At 42.6% G+C, this 19,108-nt stretch overlaps 1 protein-coding gene and 1 pseudogene across 1 annotated transcript; one reads left to right on the forward strand and one right to left on the reverse strand.

The window, feature by feature from the left end:
* Positions 1–247: 247 nt before the first annotated feature.
* P2ry4 (pyrimidinergic receptor P2Y4) lies at positions 248–1,345 on the reverse strand. The gene has a single exon (XM_004660982.1). The coding sequence runs from the start codon at positions 1,343–1,345 to the stop codon at positions 248–250; it is 1,098 nt and encodes a 365-aa protein (XP_004661039.1).
* Positions 1,346–3,145: 1,800 nt separating this feature from the next.
* LOC101602316 lies at positions 3,146–3,627 on the forward strand (annotated as a pseudogene).
* The last annotated feature ends 15,481 nt before the right edge of the window (positions 3,628–19,108 follow it).

Here is a 19,108-nt window from a genome sequence, read left to right on the forward strand (position 1 = left end):
TGGTGAAATGCATGTGCTAAGGGAAACAGAATGAGGAAAAGGCACTGGGGGCTCCAGAAACAGGACCAGTGGCCCCCAGGAAGGGAGAGAAACAAAGAGAAAGAAATAGAAGCAGAGGAGTAACTGTTGCTGGCATGAGCTGAAAAGAACAGGGCGTTGATGCACCTTATTAGGTGTCATTTGTAGATGGATTCTCTCCCTTCTGTTCTGAACCCAGCCCCTTTCCCTTAATTTCTCATCCTCAGAGTCACAATCGTTCTCCCCTACAAGAAGGATAGCTACTGTTTGGGTGAGTGGCTGTCCATCTGCAACTGCTATCCTCATGCAGGGTCACCAGTGCCAGGGAGGAGGCAGTTGTGCGGGTCTGGGGCCCACCACCACAGCAGAGCTGTTGAAACTGGCGTCGATACTTGTCCCCAGTGAGCAGATAGAGCACTGGATCCAGGCAGCTATTGGCACTAGCCAAGGGTCGAGTCACCTTATAGGCCACATTGACAATGTTCAGCACCTGGCAGTCAGCTTTCAACAGCCTTGCCAGGTAATAGACGGTGCGGGTGATGTGGAAAGGCACAAAGCAGACAGCAAAGACAGTCAGGACCACGGTGATGGTGCGGAGAGAACGGAGCCGAGAAGATGACTGTGCAGCTCCTGGCAAGGGCCGATACAATCGCCGGGCCATGAGCCCATAGCAGACTAGAGTGACCAGGCAGGGCAAGCCAAAGAGCAGCCCCATGACTGCCGAGCTAAAGTGCACATAGTGGTCAAACTCCTCAGGCCGAGTCGTATCGTGGCACAGGATGTTGGCTTCCTTGGTGCTGGTTGTGACAAATAATAGGTAGGGCACAAGACAGCCAGCTACCACCAACCAAACTGATAGGCAGAGAAGGCCTGCAAAGCGAGGGCGGCCCCAGCGTAGTGCCCGCAGTGGGTGACAGATGCCCAGGTAGCGGTGCACACTGATGCACGTGAGGAAAATGACACTGCAGTAGAGGTTCCAATAGAAGAGAAAGCGAATGAATTTGCAGAACCCAGTGCCAAAGGGCCAGTGGTTTCGGGCTGCATAGTAGTAGACCAGGGTGGGCAGTGATAACACATACAAGGTGTCTGACAATGCCAAGTGGAACATGTAGGTGGCTGTTGCATCCCAGGGTCGCAGGCGAAAGAGGAATAGCCAGAGGGTCGGGGCATTGAGGGCCAGGCCCAGCACAAAGACAACCGCATAGCTCACAGGCAGCAGGATGAACTTGAACTCCTCATCAAATAAGCAGCCTGGCTCCTCCTCACCATCTCCAGAACTTGAGCTGGGGCCTAGTGATGTAAGCAGCAAGGACTCTGCACTGTTCATGGCCCCCTAGGGGTGGAAAGGGCAGAAGTGAGTACCTGGATTTCCCCGGTCCCCGAGTCCTGATATAGAACAAAATAGTTCAGGGAGAACAGAGACGGCAATGTTAAACACCAGGGAGAGCTGGGAGGAGCATATCCAAGTGCAACCCGGAGCTGCTGGGCCCTACCCTGGCTCCCTGGCTCAGCTCAGGGAGGAGGGAGCAGCTTAGAGGGAACTTAGCTTAGGAGGCAGTTGTAGGGCTCCGGAAGGCAGTCAATGGATTTGGCCTGTTCTTATTCTACAACTGTCCCTGTCCTGCAGGGCATGGCTAGCTGAAGAGGATGGAGTCTGACCAGCATGATCTAAAGCAGGAAGGTGGTACTCAGGCCCAAATGTTTAACTCCCCAGCACAGTTCTGTTCTAGTGATGAGGGGCCTCTCTCCCCACAGTGCCTTCACCTCTCCTTCCCGGGCTCCCCATCCCAGTTCTCTGAACTCTATTTGCCTCTGATACTTTACCCACCCCTGCTACCTCCAGTCCAAAAGCCCCATCATCACCCTTTGTCCATGAACCCTGGCACATCAGATCACCTACCTGATCGCCTTGAAGCTGAGCCCAGCTGACTCTGTCACCTTTCCTCTTGGCAGCCAGAGGGCATATTCAAGGAGGTGGAGCTCAGGGTGGGGCCTGTCCCTCCTCCAGTCCCATCCCAGTAGATACTCAGAGCTGGAAAAGCCTTGGAGATTATCTAGTCCAACCCACTCAGCATACATATTGGGAAATTGGAGCCCAGTGAGATAACTACTTAACAACTTCAAAATGATCGTGGGAAGGAGTACACAAGGAAACATCAAAGTTTACCGATAAGGAACTAAGCCACCGGAGATAATTAAATTATAGGAAGATCATATAAGTCTGTGCAAGTAAATAGAAACGTGGAAAATAAATTTTTAACATGCGAAAAGGCGAGACAACACATTGAAAGACTTTGAGAAACCTAAACTACTCATATATATCTTAATTCTGCATGTATTTAATTATAATAAATGTTTATCTAGCCCTTACCATGTGCTGGGCACTGTTCTAAGGACTTTATACCTATTAATGGCTCCCCACAGGCTTTCTATCAAATATGTTCTATTACTACCCATACTTTGCTAATAAGAAAACAAAGGCACATGGGGAAAGTGTGGGGGTGGGGAGGGAAGGAATTACCATGGGATATTTTTTTATAATCATGGAAAATGTTAATAAAAATTTTTAAATTAAAAAATAAAATAAAATCTCAAGGCCTCGACAAAAAAAGAAAACAAAGGCACAGTTAGTTTAAAGTGGTTTGCTAATTAGTGGTAGCATCAATATCTGTATCCAAGCAAGCCTGCCTTGGACCTGTCTCTAACATCCATGGGTATGATAACTTGCTCTTCTAAGCTACTGTCTGTGGAAGGGATCTACAAACATTTTTTGAGAGTCTTTTGTGTGCCTGATCCAGTTCTTGGTGCCGTTGGTTCACTAGGCATGAAGAAGATAGATAGAAACTCGCAGCTTAGTAAGGCTTCCACACTATGACAGGTACTAATTGCTAACATATATCAAGTATAATCATTGTTATAAAGAAAAATAAATGAGGGGCTTTGACCTGATCCCAAGGCAGACCCAGTGCAGTTGGCACTGTGGAGCCGTCCACCTTGGACAATAGCCCCTCCTCAGGCTTCCCTGAGAGCCCTGGTGCCCCAAGGCCTCTCAGATCAGTGTCACAGGGTGAGGTGAGAACAGGCTGGGGGAGGGTGGTCCGCTGTGGAGCAGGCACTGTCAATCAAGATGATAGAAGTACTGACAAATGACTCTCAGAAACTGTTCCACTACCTGAATACCCTGGGAGAACAGGAATCCAGATGTCCACCAACGGTCTATTGCTTGAAACTGATTGATAATGGACTCAGGATGACAGCAAGCATGAGGGTCTTTGAAGATCTGCTTAGTCTAACTCAGTTTTTTGGCTAAACCTGGAGACATTTTCCTTAGCTGTGAATTTACTGGACAGGTTCTGGTCTAAAATCGAGGTACAGCTGAAGCATCTTAGGTGTGTTGGACTGAGCTCTTTTCATTTAGCTGTAAAATTAACCAAAGAATAAAGGAATGTCCCACTGGCAACTGACTCAATGCGAAAAAGTCAATATAGATTCATGGTTTCAGAGTTGATGAGAATAGAAAAGATTGTATTGAAGATGTGTTGGAAAGTCATAGCTATGATTGCCTTTCAATTTATGCAACTCTATTATTCACTCAATCAAAACAAATAAATGAGGGAGGGAACCTATGGAAGAAAAAGGGAAAGAGGAGTTTAATGTTTTGAAAATTAGGGGACTTGAATAAAGACAGGGTGGTGAGAGGAAGAGAAAACATGAGATTAGTACATTTGGCAGGTACAAGAATTTGAAGGCCCTTACAGGCCACTGTAAGCACTTTTTACTTCTCACACTAGACAGAAAGCAATTGAGGGTTTAGAGAAATGTCATGTTCTAGAAGACTAACCAGGAATCTCTATGTTGAAAATAGACTGCAGGGCTCGTGGCACAGGGAATAACAGGCAAGATGATGACAAGATGATGGCTGTGTGGGCCAGGGTGGTACAGGTGGTACGAAGTGGTCAGATTCTGAATAAAATTTTAAAATAGAGGTGGTATTTTCTTTTTTTTTTAAGTAGAATCTTTATATGGACACATCATGTGTTGGTACCATCATTTTCCTCCTCCCTGCTCCCATTCCACTGAGGGCCCTCTTCAGTGGGATTGCTGGTATTCACCATGGGGTTGTGAGTTATGAGCTGTGAGCGCAGCAGTCAGTCATTGTGTGTGGGGGGGGGGGTCAATGCCTCTGAATATCCCCTCCCACCCTTTGGCTCTTACAATCTTTCCACCCCTCTTCCACAAAATTCCCTGAGCCTTGGTGGATGTGCTTTAAGTCTATATTAGTGTTGAGCTGTCAGCAGCTTCTGAATATCTGCTTGGGTTCATTTTAAGTATCCTCAGTGTCTGTCTCCTTCACCCTGGCCCAGGTTGTCAGGCTTGCCATGGCAGCACTCTTGCTCATCTTGTCAATTCCTCTGTGGTTTCATTTGGGCCCTAGATAATGATAATGCCAGGGAGTCTGCTATCTTTCTGGTCTTGTGGATAAATTTTGGTTGACCTCCATTCTTGCTGCCTTCTGAAAAAGAAAAAAAAAAAAAACAGTTTTCAAACAGAAAGTGAGACCAGCATATGTTAAAGCAGATAAGCATTGTTGATTTAGAGAGATTTTGACAGGTGTAGCCTCTGTTTTGGCCATAATCATGGTCTCCATAGGATTCTGACTCTGTTCCCAGTTCCAGTGATGAATTCCTTTCCACTGAGTAGATCTCTTAGTCAATCAGAAAGCCATTAGTTAGCCACCTAGGCTGGGTGCCACCATTGCACAGGTGTCTAAGTCTTGTCAGGCTGGTTGCTTTCCTATAGCAGTGTCCCCTGCTTGATCACAACATTGTTGGCCATTTTCCCCCAGAACCTCATGTAGCACTTTCCAGTACCTTCTGGGAACTGGCTTCCTTCCAGATTCCAGCCAGATCTTTTGATGTTCTGTGACAGCAGCATGTGGTGTCTTCGGCAATAGGGTCTTACTTTTTACCTTATCTTTTAGTCTACTACCCAGGAGGAAGATTTCTATGGTACCAATTCATTTTGGATTTAATTTTGTATATATCTCCATCCACCCTCACATTCCCCTCCCCCAACCCCTTCTATCTCTATTATCTTCCCTTGAGTTGCATGTCAGGTGAACTCAAGCTGTTCCATGTTAGGAACCACAGATGAGGGAGAACATGCAATGTTTATCTTTCTGTGCTTGTGTGAGTTCACCTAGTATCATCTGTTCCACGTCTGTCCATTTTCCTACAAATTTCATTATATATTTTTCCTTACTCCTGGGTAGAATCCCATTATGTAAATGTACCACATCTTAATTATGCAATTGTGAAACATTGGGCATAGAGGTGGAATGTTCTGGTGTAAATATAAGAGAAAGAGGGGAGTCTGGAATGACTCCAAGCCAAGTGTAGCCGCATCTTTGTAATTCTTGTATTAGAAGGCTAAGTCAGGAGGATTACTGCAAGTTCAACACCTGGGATACATAGTGGGATCCTGTTTAAAAAAAAAAGAAAAAGAAAAAGAAAAAGAATGACTCCAGGATCTGGAGAGATGTCTAATTGGGTAAGAGCAATTACCACATAAGCATGAGGGCCTTAGAGGTCTGATTCATCCTAAGTTTGGTTTCCTGTCACCCATGTAAATAGCTGTATATGGCCATGCACACCTGTAACCCCAGTCTTGTGGGGATCAGAGACTGGAGAATCACTGGGGCTCACTGATTTACCAGCCTTACTGAAAATAGTAGCTCCAAGTTTATGAGAGATCCCATCTCAAGGAAACATATGGCTGAGCATTATAGAGGACACCTGATATTCTTCTCTGGTTGCCACATGTGCATGTTTGTAGCACATGTGTCTGCACTCACACATGCATGCACCACACTTCCCATGCACATATTAAACATACCTGCAAAAGAAAATAACCCCAAGTTTGATTGCCTGAGCAACAAGAAGAACAGAGGTCCAGTTAACAGGTGTAGAGAAGGCTAAGGAGCATGGCTGAGGAAAGATGGAGAGTATTGTTTAGAATATACAGTTTGAGATGCTTGTGACCCATGTGAGAGCAGGTGGCCAGGAGGCAGCTCATGCCCAACTGTGGATGCTAGCCAATGAGCTTCCTTTATACATCTCACCCCTCCTACAAGGCACTCATCTGTCTCTGTCACTCCCAGAGACACTGGTCTCAATACAGTGGAGAAGGCATGGAGAGCGAATCTAGATTTTTTTCAACAGCCTAATGCCAAGAGAACTGTCTGTAGCAGTAGGTCTGGGGCTTCTGGAGCTAACCGAGGCTATTATGTCAGACACACTGCCTTAGGTAAACTGGGTCTGAAAGACTCTGAGGATAAGGTGAACAGTGTTTGTAGGGAGGGGTAAGCAGGCTGGAACAGAATCCACTTCAAGTTGAAGACTCAGAACCTGATCCTCAGGTCTCAAGAATGTTACCTAGCTGGCTCCTGGAGAAGATAAGAGGAGGCAGGCCTGCAAAGGAGACTACAGGATCTGGGGTCTACAGCTATACCATACATACACACACACACACACACACACACACACACGTCCTAAGGACTCATCTCATTACCTTAGAGATACATGCTCAACCATGTTTACTGCTGCTCTATTCACAACAGGTGGGAAATGGAACCAGCCTAGATGTCCCTCAACTGATGAGTGGATAATGAAGATGTAGCACATTTACACAATGGGGTTCTACTCAGCAGTAAAGAAAAATGAAGTTATGAAATTTTCAGGAAAATGGATAGATCTGGAAAGGGTTATACTAAGTGCAGTAACCCAGGCCCAGAAAGCCAAGTGTCACATGTTCTCTCTTATATGTAGATCCTAGCTACAAATGATTGGGCTTCTGTGTAAGTAGGAATAAAACTCAGTAGCATAAGCCAGTAAGCTAGAAAGGAGATATAAAGGGAATAGAAAGAGAGGGAGGTGAACTTAATAGGATCCTATTGTATATATGTAAGTAGAAGAAAAGGTTAATGGGGGTGAAAAGGCCTAATTGAGGTCAGGGGAAGAGATCGAGTAAAGGAAAGGTGGAGGGAGGCTAATCAAAATCTAAGAGGATATACATAAGTCATATGGAAACCTAATTTTTTTGACGATGGAACACTCAGGAGCCATAGATTGTTAGTAGAAAATTTTCAGTGCCAGGGATGGGATACCTTCCTGTTGAGTTGTTGGCCAGGGAGGGCCCTGATGCACCCAAAACATTGTAGGCCATTACCAAAGCCCTTGGTTTCCCACCAGGAATAGATGGTAAGACCCTATTGCTGAAGACTCCACATACTTGGGCTGCAAGGCCATTGAGAAATCTCATTGGAACTGAGCTGATAACCTCCTCCATGTAGGCCAGCTGACAGAAAGCTGGAAGAAGCCATTCTGCATGCAGTTCAAATGGGACAGAGAGAAATCATCAGTGAAGATACCCAACAGTGGACACTGCAAGCCTTATATTTGGCCAGCCAGGCCAAATGAACCAATGGGTGCAATAGTGGCACATCTGTTATGGGGGAAAACCAACTGCCCTCTAATTGGACTGGAGGCCCACTCCATGGGAGGGAATACATCCCTGATACTGAAAACCTACAACAGGGGTAGTCATGAACCCTAGGAGTATAACGTCTGCTGCTATCTAGCTAAATATATGTACTATGCTCACCAAACTGCACAGTAAGCACTTCTCTTAATGTTCATACCCATATATTAATGGTACTCCCACTTTTGGTTAGAGAAGCTTCTCTTTTCAGATGGCAGTGACCTTGGGATGAATCAGGAGGCACCATGGTGCTGAGAAGTGACAGAGGAGTGCTCAGCACTGAAACATCTCTATCACACCTTCTAAGGCTCTCAGTTCATTGTGGAAGAGGAGCAGAAAGAATGTAAGAGCCAAAGGAAGGGTAGGACTCCTTACATCGTGCTCCCCCTAGACACAAAATGGCCTGGATATCCATGACCTCACAGTGTCTGATACTACCTACACAAGACCATCAAAATAGTAGGAAAGATGATGACATCAAAATAAAAGAGAGACTGATTGAGAGGGGGAGGTGATATGATGGAGAGTGGTGTTTCAAAGGGGAAAGTTGAGGAAGGGAGGGAATTACCATGGGATATTGTTTATAATTATGGAAGTTGTCAATAAAAAAATAAAAGAATCTGGGGTTTAGGTCTCCTAGAAAGCTTACAGTCATAGATGGGAGAATCTTAGAAACTGCCCTGTGATAGAGTAGCATGTGGGATAAAAGTAGAAGTGGAGAATTGAGAATTGGGTATAACCTGAATTCTGGACCATTGATTACTAGGATGCTGCATAAAAAGTCCAGATGTTTGGAGCCACATTTGAGTTCAAATCTTTGTTCTGCTTATTATCTATGTGATGGGCTTTTTCTTGTGACATAATTTCCTCACCAGTGAAATGGGGATAGTAATCCTAACCTTTTAGTGTTTTCTGAATATGAATTGTTTGGTAGGCATGAAAACATTCTATAAGTCATAAAATGCTGCAAGCTTATATATGGTGTTCTCTCTTTTCTGTTTGTTTAACATTACTTTGTTCCCAAGGATGAACCTGACCTCTTCAGGGAAGTGAACTGTGACTTGAAGCTTGGTGCGCACCCAAGAGGAAGTGTCACACTAGAAAAGCCCTTCCTGGTCCTAAACTAACTTAGGTGTGTGATAGGTTCATCTGATTTCATGCTAGGCTTCTGCATGGCCGTGAACACAACTGCAGCTACTGCTGCTGCCTCCCAGTGGCTATTTCAGGAAAAGACCTCTTCCAATATACCCCAACTGAAAGCCCTAGTTTCTACTACCTTAATCCAGGCCAAAAGGAATGAAGCGTCCAAGAAGAGACTTTCTGTCTTCTCTCAGACTCTTCTTCATCTTGGTTTCTGAAAATTTGCATTGCTCATCTTTTCCTGTTCTTCCAGATATGCCTTCTGATTCCTTCCTGGGCTCCACTTGTCCTTTGCTTGAATGTGCCAAATGTGGGCTTTGCCTGAAAATGTCTTCTCTCTACTCCAGCCTCTTCCTCCTCTTTCTCTTCCCCTTGCTCCACCACGTCCAGTACTTCTTTCTTCTCTTCCCCTCCCTATTCCTCCTCAGAACTCTCATAGTTTTAGCTATGATGTCACCAACAATTTGTTTTGGTTGGTTGTTTTGTTTCCGAGATGGCATATTGTTGTGTAGCCCAGTCTGGCCTTGAATTCATGCTCCTGCCTCAGTCTCTCTAGTGCTGGAATCACAATATATGCTTCCTCACTTAGCAGATATTATTAACTATTCTAATAACCAAAAGATTTTAGCACCCAGGTAAATCTCCTTCTCTCTAATCAAAATTAATCTATCTTATAACACTCTTACCACATTTGAGTTTTCAGAGTTCCTAGGATCAGACTCATTTGTGTTTTTATCCACCACCTCCTGATCCTCCCACCCCTAAGCTATATCCAGAACTCCTTGAGAACATACATTTCATCTTACCTCTGAATTTTCCCACAGACTTCCAGGAAAATTATGATAGCATTTTCAAATTATGTGTGTGATTGTCCAAAGAATACCTTCCAGTCCACCATTAAGAAAATAGGTACTTTTCACACATGCCAAATGGTTTCTACATGTCTAAATTAACCTTTTATGTATTGTTTGCTGTAGATTATATTCATTTGGGTGTTCACTATGGAAATACTAAGGAAACGTTTATTATCTTCTTTCCTCTGACAGAGAAATAAAATGTTTTTATACCATTATTGCTGATTTACTTCTCTAACTTTTTTTTCTAGTCTTCTATTTCCTGGCCTATATTATTACAGTTTCTCTGGAATGTCTATTGTTTTCAGTAGAAAGAGGAGGTATTGTGCTTTGAATGTAAACTGTCTCCTATAGGCCTGTGTTGGAACACCTGGTCTCCAGCTGGTGGCACTGTTTGGAAAAGTTGTGGAAAGTGTAGGAGGAGGAGCATTGCTGGAGGAAGTGGGTCAGTGGGGTAAAACTCAAGGTTTTACTAGGCCAGTACGCTTTCTGTTCTGTCTCTGTTTCCTGACTATAGATGCAGTCTGACCAGCCTTCCTCCTACTGCTGCCACCCTGACTTTTCTACTATGATGGACTATACTCCCTGGAACTGTAAACTGGAAAAAAAAATAAAACTTTTCCTTCCTCAAGGTACATATTGTCATGTATTTGTTCACAGCAATGTGCAAAGTACCTAATACAAACATTTGGTGCTAAGAGTGGGGTCATTGCTATGATAAACATGACAATAGAGTCCATAGGCCTTTGAAACTAGTTTTGGAGGAGGAATGTGGAAGAATTTAAAACTTTGGTCTAGAAAAGCCCTAGAATGCTATAAACAGAACTTGATTTTGGTGGTCAGAATGCCAAAAGAAATACAGACATTGGAGGCTTGGCTCATGAGGTTTTAGAGGGACATAAGGACTCTATAAGGAACTGGGCTAGAAGCAGTTCATAGTTTATGCTGGCAAAGAATATGGCTGCAGGGCTGGAGAGATGGCTTAGTGGTTAAGCGCTTGCCTATGAAGCCTAAGGACCCCGGTTCAAGGCTCAGTTCCCCAGGTCCCACGTTAGCCAGATGCACAAGGGGGCGCACACATCTGGAGTTCGTTTGCACAGGCTGGAAGCCCTGGCGCGCCCATTCTCTCTCTCTTCCTCTATCTGTCTTTCTCTCTGTGTCTGTCGCTCTCAAATAAATAAATAAAAATTTAAAAATTAAAAAAAAATCCTGATATTTTTTCTGCAACCCTCAGCATATTGTTTAGCAACATTCATGGTCACAAGGTGTGGTGGTTTGATTCAGGTGTCCCCCATAAACTTAGGTGTTCTGAATGCTTGGTTCCCAACTGATGGAGATTTGTAAATTAATGCCTCCTGGAGGCAGTGTATTGATGGGGGCGGGCTTATGGGTGTTACACCCAGTGTCCCCTTGCCAGTGTCTGGCACACTCTCCTGTTGCTATTGTTCACCTTATGTTGGCCAGGTCATGATATCCACCCTTTGCTCATGCCATCGTTCTCCCTGCCATCATGGAGCTTCTCCCTCGAGCCTGTAAGCCCAAATAAACCTCTTTTTCCCACAAGCTGCTCTTGGTTGGGAGATTTCTAACAGCAATGCAAACCTGACTGTGACACAAGGTGACTGTGGAAGTTCAGGCCTTGCATTCAAATGAGTCACAATTCATTTGGAAGACAGGAAGGTATCCCTTCCTGTGTGTTTCTTTATATCACTCAGGAAATTTTTTTTTTTCTGGACACTCCTCCCCCAGCATACTGTTCCCCTCACATCTCAGTGACCTAAATTTCATTATACCTGTTACTAAACCAGTCATTTTCAAAAAGGGTGAAGTGACCATAAGGAGGAAAGTAGAATACATCTAAAAATGGTGATTCCTGTCCAAAATATAGGGGAGATGAATTGGTAAGCAACTGTGTGTGTATGTACAAAAGTTCCCAGACAAGAATCCACACCTATGTTAAACATCTCTATGGCTGATTGACTGATTAGAACTTCTGTGATTGTGGAGAGCTAGAATGTAGTAGGTTTGGAGCCAAATTATCTTGGGAACTATCTTTATCCCTTAAATAGCCATTTCTTATCTCTATGTGTGAGCTAACATTCTTGGACTTATCAGATAAAATCCTTCTTGGAATGTACAAACAGATCTTTTAGCTTTCACCAGCCACAGACTAAGGAAGCACATCATCATCATCAGGTAGCATCTGAGATCTATAGCAGAGATTACTCTGCTTTTCTATAACCTCTCTGAAATTTCCACCAATGTATCTGAAAAAAAATGCCTTAACTTACAACTTTCTTTGTTCTGCTACTATATGAACTTTATGAAACTGTTACCACATTGGAACATGGTTGTAGCAGAGAGCTTCAGGTTCACTGAGATAAACTTCCAGACCAGGCAAAGTTATGGAAGAAGGAATTTATTGAAGCTTACAGATCCAGGGGAAGTAACATAATGGCAGAAGAAGCTGGTCTGCCTTAACAGGCCCAAGCAGACAGAGAGAAGCACAAGCCTAAAAGCCAAAAGCCAAATAGCACACTTTAGGAACTCCCGCTAGGCACACTTTGCATATCTTTAGATTGAAATCTGAAACCCACCACCACACCTTAAGATCCATCAAGTGGCATTGCCTCCAGCCAGGTGGCTGCAGATGCAAACTATAAACAAATAAAAAACTGAATATGTTGGGGGCCATCTATCCAAACCACCACAATGGTGTTTGGGGAAACCAAAATCAGTGTTCCTAGGCCATGGTCACTCATATTTGTGACCGGAATAAACTATTTATTTCCACTGAGATGAGAGGTGTGTTTTTGCATCAACAGTTTTTGGCACCTGAATGTGGGGACCCAAGGATGATTCACTTTCACTTGAGGAGTCATCTAGTTTGGTGCCTGGTAACAACATGGGTCCCGTATGTCCAGCCATTTAGAGTTGCATCTTGAGGTGGATGTTGGTGGATTCCTTCTGGGTTTTGGACATCCCTTGCTTTGGTTGACAGTTTATTCAAAACTGGTTATCTTGGTTATTAAGATCATATCTGTTTGGGTAGCTTTTTCTGTATGCTTTTAGAGCATTTAGTTGGTTTTTAAGGTACCCATTTTGGTTACTTTGGTCTTTGGTTTCAGACCACTCGGTTTGTTTTCATTTTCAGAATATCCAGTTTGTGAATTTGTTAGCATGTAGCCTTTGTTTTTCCCCCTTGCCACCTCTCCAGGATCTAATTTGTGTTTTTCAGTGCCATCTCCTGCTTATTGCAACCTTCTCACATTCAGGTTAAGCATTCTATGTGTGCCTGATCATAAAGATACGGAAAATAAGAAGCACCTGTTTCCTTTAGCTCACTAGTGTGGAGGTGTCAGGGAGAATACTGTAGGTAACATAGAGAAGCTTGTAGTTTTCAGGAGCAAATTAGAAACAGAAATTCAAGGTAGGAGTGAATGGAGAAAAACTGCCATTGGATACCATAGCTGATTTTATGTTAGATAACTGTGTTAATTCAACTTTATGAGTATTGAGAAAATGGACAAATAACTTGACTTTATGATCCCCTTAATGGAGAACATATAATATCTCTAAATCAGTATTTTACATGCTAAACTAAAAGGCCCAGGAAATAAAATTAAAGATCATGGCTAGGTAGCCTACTTCAATTGGAATTTAAAACACACATTAAAAAATAAAAATGATTAAAATGGTAACTTAGTTAATTAATGAGAGTTTAAAATACTACATATAGGGCTGGAGAGATGGCTTAGCTGTTAAGACATTTGCCTTCAAAGTCTAAAGACACAAGTTCAATTCTCCAATACCCACATAAGCCAGATGCACAAGGTGGGTCATGCATCTGGAGTTTGTCTGCAGAGGCTAAGGCCCTGATGTACCCATTCTCTCTCTCGCTCTGTCTCTCATAAACAAATACAATGAATCTATTAAAATAAATCTAAAAAAATAAAAATCTAAATTAAAAGAAAATGCTAAAAATAAATAAGAAATTAATAAGATAGAAGTTGTATTATAACTAAAGATAAATTCTGAGAAGTCTAACAATTCTCAGGCCTTTACTCTCATCTTTCTTTCTATGACTTTACCTCTTCCTTCTACATCTCTAAGCCCAACAAAACTCCATATTAAGAAAAAGATTAGCTGGGTGTGGTGGCTTACACCTTTAATCCCAGCACTTGGGAGACAGAGATAGGAGACTCACCCCAAGTTTGAGGCCACCCTGAGACTACATAGTGAATTCCAGGTCAGCCTGAGCAAGAACAAGACCCTATCTCGACAAATAGATAGATAGATAGATAGATAGATAGATAGATAGATAGATAGATAGATTATGAGATTGGGGGGGGGAATTCCATTCTATATTAATAGTTTTTACTTATTAAAAAAAAGTCTCATCCCCATTAGATCTTACACAAGGAAAGCTAGAAATCTAATTCTTCATAACAAGCTTCACTTTTGATCTTTTCGCAATGACTAGGCTTTTCTTACATCTCTTACAACTCAAAGATATAGAAATGAGTCAAGCATGGTGGTGTCTGCCTTTAGTCCCAGCACTCTGGAGGCAAAGGTAGGAGGATTGCCATGAGGTCAAGGCTACCTGAGACTACATAGTGAATTCCAAGTCAGCCTGGGCTACAGTGAGACCCTACCTCAAAAAACCAAACAATAAGATGTAGAAATTTTAAACTTTCTCCTTTCTTTAATGAGAAATACAATCGGTGTTATATGTTTTCATATAATTGTCTTATGTGAGAGAAAACTCAATCTGCCCCCAAAATTCCTAAAAATAACTAATAAAATCTGTGGCCATTTTACTTTATACTTTTTAAATATTTTATTTTTATTTATTTATTTGACAGAGAAACAGGGAGAGAGAGAGAGAATGGGCACACCAGGTTCTGCAGCCACTGCAAATGAGCTACAGGCCCCCTTGTGCATCTGGCTACCGTGAGTCCTGGGGAATCAAACCTGGATCCTTTGGCTTTTCAGGCAAACACCTTAACTGCTAAGCCATCCCTCCAGCCCTATTTTTATACTTTTGAAGACTTATTATATACTAAAATTACTATCCTTGGCATGTCTCATGTAAGATGTGTATGTATGTGTATGTAAATATAAACATTGTAAGATGACTTTTGATTGCTACTGACTCTTGAAAAACAAATTTTTTAAAGTTATTAGCCAAGAGAGATGCAAGTCTAAAAAAATTGGGGTTAATTAAAAAAAAAAAAAGAAGTCATTTCAAAACCTGCTTAGTCTGCTTACATAGGCTAACAAAGGTTTCTTAAATTTAAGGTAATACTGGTGTATTTCATTATGCCATAAATATAATTTCTCTTTTACAACGTATTAGGAACAATAACTTATCTCTGTGTTGTGAGACCCTACCTTGAAAAACCAAAAAAAAAATTTTTAAGTATGAATTTATCCAGGTGTGGTGGCACCCACCTTTAATCCCAGCACTTGGGAAGCAGAGATAGGAGGTCAGCCTGGGTTAGAACAAGACCCCACCTCAGAAAACCAAAAAGAAAAGAAAAAATAAAGCCTTATAAATAGTTAATTTAAATGTGTTTAGAAAACACAGAACTGCTAATATATTTTGCCTTTTTTACAGCTATTAGATATTTGTTTTAATATACATGTCCTCAGTGTATCAGATATAGCTTCCTAGTTTTTCATTTGTAATACATTTATTTTATTAAGAAAGAAGTGCTTAATGAGATATTATATATATATAAATAGATGAACAGATTACTCATTCCGCCCCTGGCCACAATAAACTGATACCCATACATGATACAAAATACAATACATTCAGTACAATTTTAAAAGTCCCCATAGTTTTTATCAATTCCAATGATGTTCAAACATACCCACAGTCCAATGTCTTTTAACTTAGTCATAATACCAAAAAAATCCCCCCCAAAAAAACCATAATGGCATGGAATAAACATTCACACTGCAAAAGATGGTACTGAGCATAGCAAAGAAATATTCAACCAATACATGATTTAAACAGGGAAAACACCAAACTCTGTAGCTCCAAGTCCAACAACTCTAGCCAGTGCCAAATCTCCAAGTCCACTAATTCTAACCAGCAACAAGTCTCTGGAATTCCAATTCTTCCCCTCCAGCTAAGCTACTCACAGTCCTGGAAAACTTCATCGGGGCCAGCAGCTTTCCTTAGCAGCCATCTTGTGGTCCTGGCATCTCCACTGGGTTTCCACTGCAATACATGGTTCACCCTCATGGCCCCATTGGGTCTCCATGAAGGCATCCAGCAAACCTGCTTCACACTGTCCATGGCCATTTCCAAAACACAAGACCATGTAGCACTCTCAATGACCCTTTCTTTCCTGAATTTCTTATACTCCATAATACCAGGTAGGGTGCCAAATTGTTAATCTGGGGGAAAGTAAAGCAGATTTTGAAGAACAGGACACTCCTTGAGCACTCAGGCCCCTTCAAAAGAGTCTATATTCTTCCTGTTGCCCCAATGCAGGTCAATCTCAATGGTTGTAATCTCTCCAACAATTTGCAGGTGAACAGGCAGTAGTTTAGGTCCAAAGATTTTTCTTTCTGAGCATATCCCTCTGCCCACACCAGTTCATTTCTACACAAAGCAACCCTGCACAACTTCTCAGGACATGGGCATGAGAGCAAGCTTTTCACACAAACTGCTAGCCCATTCCAGGCAAAGCTCTTTCTCACCCTCATAAGTCAAACCTCACAGTCCATAGTTCATACTGCATTCAGGTCTTTCAACTCTGACCAAAATAGTCCATCAAGCTGTACTTACAGCACTGCAAGGCATCTCTTAGGCCAAGGTTTCAAATCCTCCCACATTCCTCTTGAAAATCATCTCCAAAAGGCCAAAGCCACACAGTCAGGTGTCTAGCAGCAATCCCACTCCTTGGTACCACTTTACTGTTGCAGTCAGGTTCACATTGCTGGTTGAAATCACCCAACCAAGAGCAGCTTGTGGGGAATAAAAAAAGTTTATTTTGGCTTACAAGCTCAAGGGGAAGCTCCACAATGACAGGGGAAAATGATGGCATGAGAAGAGGGTGAACATCACCCCCTGGCCAACATAAGGTGGACAATAGCAATAGGAGACTGTGCCAAACACTGGCATGGGGAAACTGGTTATGACACTCATAATACCACCCCCAACAATACATTGCCTCTAGAAGCCATTAATTCCCAAATCTCCATCAGCTGGGACCTAGCATTCAGAACACCTAAGATTATGGGGGACACCTGAGTCAAACCACATTCCACCCCTGGGTGAAAAGAGCCCTTCCTTCTTCCCACTGGGCTGCAAGAGTTGCTTGCTGCCTTCCAGCATGGATTGAAGACCAGCATCAACTGAAGACCCGTGTGGATCAGAACCCAGTGGCTCCTCAGGAAGCCTCCAGATCTTCCGGCACCAACTGCAGTGCCAGATCAGAACTTCTGAGGCATCTGGCCACGTGGACTGAGCAGCTACCAGATTCGTAGATTCTCAGGCCTGCAACTGCTATTGGACTACCGTAAACTAATCCAATAAATTCCCTTTTGAAAATAATCAATTCTAGCAGTTCTTGTTCCTCTAGAGAACCCTGACTAATACACTGGGGATGGAATAGCCTAAGTGAGGTCAGTGGAAGAGACTGAGTAAAGGAAGGGTAGGGGGAGGGTTAAAATTAAAATTTAAGGTGTTATGAATAAGCCATATGGAAACCTACTATTTTGGACAGTGACACACCCAGAAGCCATAGATTATTACTAGAAAAATTTCAGTGCCAGGGTGGGATACCTTCAAGTGAATTGTTGGCCAGGAATGTCCCTGATGCCACCAAAACATTACAGGCCATTTTCAAGGCTTTTGGTTTCTCATCAGAACTAGATGGTAAGACCCTATTGCTGAAGGCTCTACATGTTTGGGCTGCATGATCACTGAGAAATCAAGTTGGGAGCTTATCTGAAAACCTTCTCCCTGTAGACCAGCTGACAAAAAGTTTCCATAGATTTTATCAATCACAATACTGTTGAAACATCACCACAGTCCAAGATTTTTTAATTGAGCTGTAAAACCCAAATGACATAATGGGACAGAGTAAACATTCACACTGCAAAAGATGTCATTGGCCTTAGTAAGGAAAGATTGAACCAACACAAGATATAAAACAAATAGGGCAAACATCAAATCTTGTAGCTCCAAGTCCAACATCTCTAACCAGTGATTGTCTCAGGAGTTCCAATTCCACCTCTTCAGTTGGGATGTTCATAGCCTGGGAAAAACTCCATCCCAAGCCCTCAATACCCTTTGGCATCTGTCCCATAGTGTTAATATATCCAAAACGTAGTTGGGTCTATACTAAAAACCACAGTTTGTACATATGATGGCTCCATCAAGTCTCTACACAGGGAATCCTACAAGCCTGTTTCACATCACTCAGTAGCCATTTCAAAAAAAAAAACAAACAAACACACACACACATTGCAAATCCAATGACCCTCTGTTTCCAGCATTTTATGTTCCATAGTACAAGGTAGGCTACCAAATTTGTTAATCCAGGGGGGAATAAAGCCAACTTTGAAGATCAGGAAAACTCCTTTAGCACTGTGGCCCCTTACTTTCAAAAGAGTGAGCATTTTTTTTTTTTCTGCTGTCCCGGTGCCGGACAGCTGGCCCAATTCCAATGGTCATGATCTCTCAAGCAGCTACAGCTAAATGGGCAACAGTTTCAGTCCAATGTTTCCATTTCTTTCTGTTCCATATCCATCTGCTCATACCAGTGCATTTACATGCAAAGCAACCCAGCATAGGTTCTCAGGACATGAGAAGAATGCAGCAAGCCTCTTTCACCAAACTGCTTCTAGCCCAGTACAGACAAGATTATTTCTTTGGGCTGGAGAGATTGCTTAATGGTTAAGGCATCTGCAGAGCCAAAAGATCCCAGTTCAACTCTCCAGAACCCATGTAAGCCAGATGTACAAGGAGGCACATGTGTCTGGAGTTTGTTTGCAGTGGCTAGAGGTTCTGGCATACTCTCTCTCTCTCTCTCTCTCTTCCTCTTTCTCAAATAAATAAATAAAATATCTTTTTTAAAAAGATTATTTCTTCCCCTCATCAACCAAAACTCAAAGTGCGCAGTTCTCAGTTAATTCAGGTCTTTCAACTTTGGCCAGAATGATCCATCAAACTCTGCCTTCAACATTATAAAGCATCTCTTAGTCCAAGGTTTCAAATCCTTCCATTTCCCTCCCATAAATCACTTCCAAAAGGCCAAATGCCACAGTCTGGATTCTAGCAGCAATGACCCTACTTCTTGGTATCAGATTTTCTTTTGCAATTACCTTCTCATTGCTGGGATAAGATACCTGACCAAAACTAACATGGGGGAGAAAAAAGTTTGTTTTGATATACAGACTTGAAGGTAAGCTTCATGATGACAGGGGGAAATGTGGTATGAGCAAAGGGTGGACATCACCTCCTGGCCTACATCAGGTGGAAAACAACAACAGATGTGTATATCAACAAACACTGTCAAACTGATGGTCAAAGC

Source organism: Jaculus jaculus, chromosome X, assembly GCF_020740685.1.
Source record: "Jaculus jaculus isolate mJacJac1 chromosome X, mJacJac1.mat.Y.cur, whole genome shotgun sequence".
Classification (NCBI taxonomy): Eukaryota; Metazoa; Chordata; class Mammalia; order Rodentia; family Dipodidae; genus Jaculus; species Jaculus jaculus.